This window comes from Pterocles gutturalis, unplaced genomic scaffold (assembly GCF_000699245.1).
Source record: "Pterocles gutturalis isolate BGI_N339 unplaced genomic scaffold, ASM69924v1 scaffold8620, whole genome shotgun sequence".
NCBI lineage: Eukaryota > Metazoa > Chordata > Aves > Pterocliformes > Pteroclidae > Pterocles > Pterocles gutturalis.
This window is the reverse complement of record NW_010138192.1, coordinates 9,570-15,637: the sequence shown is the minus strand read 5'-3', so window position 1 is coordinate 15,637 and position 6,068 is coordinate 9,570. Positions and strand designations below refer to the sequence as shown.

The 6,068-nt window shown below is 47.6% G+C and overlaps 1 protein-coding gene across 1 annotated transcript in view; it reads left to right on the top strand.

The window, feature by feature from the left end:
* CLIP2 (CAP-GLY domain containing linker protein 2) overlaps positions 1-5,752 on the top strand; it is a 60,023-nt gene extending 54,271 nt beyond the window's left edge. Inside the window, exons 12-15 of the mRNA XM_010082895.1 lie at positions 56-212; positions 1,387-1,546; positions 2,119-2,304; positions 5,663-5,752. Of these exons, the coding sequence (XP_010081197.1) occupies positions 56-212; positions 1,387-1,546; positions 2,119-2,304; positions 5,663-5,752 (593 nt within the window). The remainder of the gene's footprint in view (positions 1-55; positions 213-1,386; positions 1,547-2,118; positions 2,305-5,662) is intronic.
* The last annotated feature ends 316 nt before the right edge of the window (positions 5,753-6,068 follow it).

The window sequence follows — 6,068 nt, the reverse complement described above, 5'->3', positions numbered from 1 at the left end:
ATGTAAGTAAAGGGCTAAGTGACCTTTCTCCCCCTGTGTCTTCTGCTTCTTGTAGCTTTGGAAAATAAATGCAAAACGGCAGAAAAGAAGGTTGATTTGATGTTAAAAGAAAAGAAGAGGCTGGAAGGTGAATTGGAAGCCTTGACCAAGAAAACACACGATGCTTCGGGACAACTGGTCCTGATTAGCCAGGAGCTGCTCAAGAAGGAAAGGTCAGTCTGCAGGTCTGAAGGATAGAGCTGGAGATGGGGCTGTGTATGTGTTCGTGTTTGTTCAGGGTGCTGTAAGTTACCACCAAAAGAAACCTACAGGTTGAATTGTTGCAGTCCAGCCCTCAGCTTTCCTGTTCTTTAGAGATGCTCGAGCAGGAGCTTTGTTAAAATCAGGTACTATGGATTATTAAAGGAACTGTCCTTTTACTGCTCGCCAGGAGCTGCAGGACGCAGCTCAGTGCCCATGTAGATGCTGAAGGAAGCCGTCTACAAGCCAGTTAAACTGGTAAATTAAGGTGAAACAGCACCAAACAATCGAATACTGGCTTGTAACTCTAATGCACATAATTTTTTAGGGAAAAAGTGAAATGTTGGATGTAAAATGTAGTGGAATTACAAAAACCAAAATGACTTGGTAAAGACAACTCATAACAATAATACTACCACCTACTGACAACACTAAAACTTACAACAATACTGTAGCTGTTAACAGTGTAACAATCACTTATCACTAAAAAGAAAAACTCATAATTACTTATTGATACTGAAAAGAGGAAAAGGAGCTTGTTATAGGTTATACCCTTATGTACCAAGAAAATAGAGACAGGGAGAGATAACGAGATGTTTGAAGAGAAAAGAGAAAGGAAAAGGAGAAAAGAGAAAAGTTATCAGAAATAATTTTCTCCATCTAAGGTCCAACTATGATGGTAGAAGTCTCAGGAGTTCTCAGGTGATGGGTGTGCACCCCTCCCTTTGTTTGTTCACCTTTTGTAGACCAAAGTTCTCAGATCTCTGCCAAACTTTCTTCAGTTAGCATAGGAAGCGATGGAGGTGTCTCCTTAATTAGCATAAGAAGTGAAGAGGGGTGTCCTCTGAATTAGTATAGGAATTTTGGCTAAACTTTCCTTGCTGGCACCCCAAAGTTGGGGGGGGAACAAGGGAAAGGAGCAAGATTTGCTGTGTCATTGCAGGGGAAAATGACAAGATGTGCTACTTTTGCATTCCTTGCTTCTTTTTATCAGCAAGGAATATAGTTGCGGTCTTTCACAACCAAAATGTTTGAGACAATCAAGGCCTTCAAACCATCGCCTTTCATCCCTGCCCAGGGCTTCTGTCTTTAGTCCCTTCCAGGCATATGGAAATGTGGAAAACCTTCTTGTGCTGCTTCTTTCAGGAGCCTGAACGAGCTGAGAGTGTTGTTACTGGAGGCGAACCGGCACTCACCTGGGCCAGAGCGGGACCTGAGCCGGGAGGTGCACAAAGCCGAGTGGCGGCTGAAGGAACAGAAGCTCAAAGATGACATCAAGGGGCTGCGAGAGAAACTGGTTGTGCTGGTGAGGGCATCAAACCACTGCTGACCTTAGGCTGGGGGCTGCAGGGTGCTGGGCCACTCCTGAGGGGTTCCAGCCCTTCACCCTTACTCCAGGTCTTCGTGCTTTTGTGCTACATCTGATAGGAACTTCCTTGACAGCGCCTGTGAGCTGTGGCCTGGCTTAGCAGCACCTCATTAAGCAGCAGAAATGTCCATCTGTCCTTCTCCAGTGTTCTCCTGCTCCCACAGGTTTTAGCTCCATGGTTAAATAGGGCTAAAATTTGTGGGAGAAACTGAAGGTCGGTCAGCTACCCCGCATTGTCTTACACCTTCTCTGACCTAGGAATAAGCAATGTCCTCTAGTTGCCATGTACTTCAGTGTCCTCCAGTGGCTGAAATGTGTATAATTTATTTGAACTCTGCTGGGAACAGATTGGAGCTGCTGCTGGTTGCACTTGATGTGATTGCCTTCGGAGCTGTGCTCTGACCCCATCTACTGTTAGAATCAAAACACAATGATATGAGTTACTGTGGATTTCTGCTGTGCTTAGTTTCTGCATCTAATATGCTGCTATTTTCTCTTTGCTTTATAAGGACAAGGAAAAATCGGTAACGGATCAGAGGCGATACTCCCTGATCGACCCCTCGTCAGAGTCGGAAGTGATCCGGCTGCAGCACCGGCTCGTCAGCACGGAGGATGTGCTGCGCAACGCGCTGGAGCAGGGCCACCAGATGGAGAAGCTCATGGAAGCCATGAGGCTCTCCTCCGAGAAAACACAGGTAGAGCATCAGCATTCGTTTCCTGGGTTGCTCAGCTCTTGGCAGTCGTTTCTCTTCAGAAATCTCCAGGGATCTTGCCCTGTGCTTGGGGGGTGGTGCTGTCAGCTGGGTCCCTTTCCCTCTGCTGGAAACAGCCTGGCAAGACTTTGTTTTGTCAGATGTAGCTTAAAACTAAGAAAAATCTTGCTCATTGGTAATTACAGATCCTTTTGTGCTCTTCAAGAATGGTTGCTAAAGGTGGTGTGTTGGGGACAGTTGCAGTGTAACTGTTCTTTATGTGTACGGTGATGTGTGGCCGCATACCCTTGTGGTACAGGCACTTTATAATATCAAAGTTTCTGCCATCTCTGTGCTTTGAGAGGATTATTTCCTTGCAGTCCATAAGCACAAACTTTGGAGGTAACTGGGAAAATGTTTTCCATTTCTCTAACCAGTTCCTGGAGCCATCTCTGTATATCTGATCTGGGTTTGCTGATGGACCATGGATGTTCCCATTCCAGCTGCTGTCTTCTCTTCCCGACTTCCTCTGGTCTTGCGTTGTTTCTGCTGACAAAAGCAAAACTACTTCTGTTGTTTGTCTTGCATCCTTCTTCCTGAAACTGAAGGCTGCAAATAACTTGACTCCCCACATCCGGCTTTTTCAACTTCATACCCGTGGTGTCTGAGCTCTGACTGATTCCTCCTGTGAAGTGACCTGCCCCTTGTGCCAGGCTTTGTGCTTCATGTCCTTTTTCACTCTTTTAGCTGTATTTTCTCTTGTCTGCAACCGGGTCATGGCTTTCAGAGCCCAGATGCGCCGGTGCTCCTCTTGTACTTCCTCATTTAAATTCTTAGCTGAAAAATGTCTTTCTCTCGCAGTACTGAGCTACAATTCAGGTTCAGGCAGACACCTTAGGATAGTACAGAACAAGGCACTAGACACAGAGAATGGGCAGAGCCCTTGTTTTCCCTGATGCAGGTGCAGATACATTGTGGTAGGTCATTCGGGGGGGTCTCAAGCCTTCTCCTCCTCCCACAACACTGTTTTCTGCACAATTTGCAGATACACCAAGTGGCTGTTTGCATTGCAGTAGTGCTTGTGGAGAGGCAGTCAGGACGAGGGTGCACGGTAAAAATTGCAGCCCTGAAAGCTCTGCTGGCTCAGCTGAGCAGCTGTGTGCTGCAGTCAGTCTCTTTATATCCCGCAGTGCAGTGGCAGCAGCCGTCTGCCAGCACCAGACAGGCCAGCTGTAGTCGTGATGACAAGTTTGTGGCAGCCCAAGACACACTATAATCCTGTCAGTACCTCTGGAGTGACTGGAGCTTCTGCTGTAATTGCTACGTGTCACATGAAAATGCAGCGTGACAAGTTATGGGAGGGTGGGGAAAGTTATTCTCTGCTTTAATGCTGAGTCCCTTGAGAAAAGGAAATCTTCCCTTTCGCATTCCTGTCTCCAGAGGCGGTGCAGGTGGTAATTATTTCTTCCCCAGCTGTAGAAAATAACTGCTCTTACATCAAGTGAGTTGGAATGGACCTGATGAGGTCAGCTCATCTGTCCCTGGTATTACTTTGATACTTTAATGCTGAAGAAATCTTAGAGATCCGACAAGATAGTAGTATGCCTTCAGCTACACACCGTGATACTAAGGCAGACAGAGGATTACTGCGGGAAGCCAGGCTTCAAACTTCCATTGATGTCAGATTTTTAAAGTGTCTCGTTAAAAGACCTCTGGATCAAAGCTCCCTGGTTTTGGTATGAAATCTGTTTGTCCTTCCCCTTGTGAAGGGGAGTTGTTAACCAGGGGCTGTCAGGCTGAGCCCGAGGATGCTCCTGGCCTAAAGAGACCGTGGTGCAATAGCTGGGGAATTGGTGGTTCTTCCCCAGAAGCCCCATTTCCATCATAACCCATTCTGCACCGCCTTCTGACCTCCTGTCTGCTCTCCGACAGCAGCAGCTGCTGCCCAGGGATCTGCCTTGGCACTGCTCTCCCTTTGTCTGCAAAGCCTTTGCTCTGGAGCACGCTCAAGAAGGAAATCTCTAATTACTGCAAGCTGCTGCAGCTCTCCTTTCGCAGGCTTCATCAGCCGCTGCACTCTGCAGCCCTTGATGTGCGTGGCTGGCCTCGCCGTGAGACGAGGAGGTGCTGGAGCTGGAGGGGCGTAGTGGCACTGCATCTTCATCTCGTCGTCAAGTAATTGCTGCCTGGCTGTTACGTGCCTGCAGTTGTGATGTATTTCTCCTGTAACGGAGGATCTTTGCCTTCTCCATGTCTTTGGGACGCCCTGATCTCACAGCTTTGCAGGAAGTGACAAGGATTTGGCGCTTGAGCCTTTTCTTGGAGAATTAGCAGTGATTGCTCTGGGAGCTTTTTTTATTTAATTTCAAGCGAATGGCTGCAACTTGTTCATTATTATGACCATGGTATCTGATAGCTGTGCAGAGCACAGGTGGGGTGTGCTGCAGGTAGGATACGTTCTGAATCACCTGTGGTCGTGGGTGCAGACCCGAAGCTGAGCCACCACAGTGGCACTATCCTGGCCATCCACCCAGGTGGGATTCACTGCCTGGCAAACAGCTCAGGCTCTCAAAGCAGAACTCAGTTTGAGTCTCTGCCTGTTTTTCCTGCCCAAACTAAATCTCTGTCTCGTAGGGTTGATTATGCACTTTCATGGCCACAGTAAGAATGGAGGCTGGGTAGCTGGGACTCCTCTAATGATGAGTTTTGAATCTTGTCTCCCCATAATGTCTGGTTTTGCTGCCATCAGCAATTCAACAACTGTGAATCTGATTACCAAGACCCAAGAAACTGACATCTGGCGTGCTGTGACTTCGGGCTGCAGCTTTCTCCTCTTGTTTGTGCTGGTTGTGCTGTCATTTTGAAGCTGAAGGGCTCCATATTATCCCTGCTAAAGAAACATTATAAATGTTTAAAAGTTCTTGTGCTTTATAAAGGCAGAACAGCCTGTCCTGGATGCCAGACTTGTCCTCAGAGATGGGAAATGGGGAATGGCAAACGTCCTTTCTACTGCTGGGATGTTCACTGTGCTGTGTTTTGCAGCTAACACTGCCCTTGGCTGAGGGTTTGTTTATCAGGATTTAAGAGTCAGAAGTAAAGAGCTTGTCTGTGTCCATGAGGAACTCGGGGGATGTTTTGTAGCTGGGAAGGATGCAATCCAGCCTGTGGGGATTGGGCCAGGGTGCAGAGAGCAGGAAGCTTCTTGCCAAAATTGAGGTGGGATTTTTGGATTTTTCTTTCCTCGTGTGGAGTGGGGCGGCTAAGGAAGGAGATGGCAGTCTGGCCAGATCTCAGTGCTTGTAGGTAAAACCACGAGGCTCTGTGTCCCTCTCCAGTAAGTACTGTCCCTTCTCCATTGCAGACTGTTGGAAATTCTGGGTCTGCTAACGGGATTCACCAGCAGGAGAAATCCCACAAACAAGAGGTAAGTTATAAGCAGAATATTGTTTAAAACAGTGACTGCTTCACTTTTTTTTTTTTTTTTTTTGCCTGCTGTGCTGGAGACAGCTCTTGGGTGGAGGCAGTTCTGCCAGCATAGCTTGACTGTGTTATTCTCACAACTCCAGTTCCCAAGCATGGTGGGAACCTCACCTTCCCATTAAAACCACTCAAATCCATTGGGAAGGTGCCAGTGAGATGCACACTGAGGTGCAATGGGTGCTTGCTCTGGGAGAAGCACTGGGAAGGGAGTTTCCCCCCCATCTCCTAGGTCAGTACCTGGATGACTCTTCTCCTGGCAGCCCTAGAACCTGCTTGGTCTCGGGTCT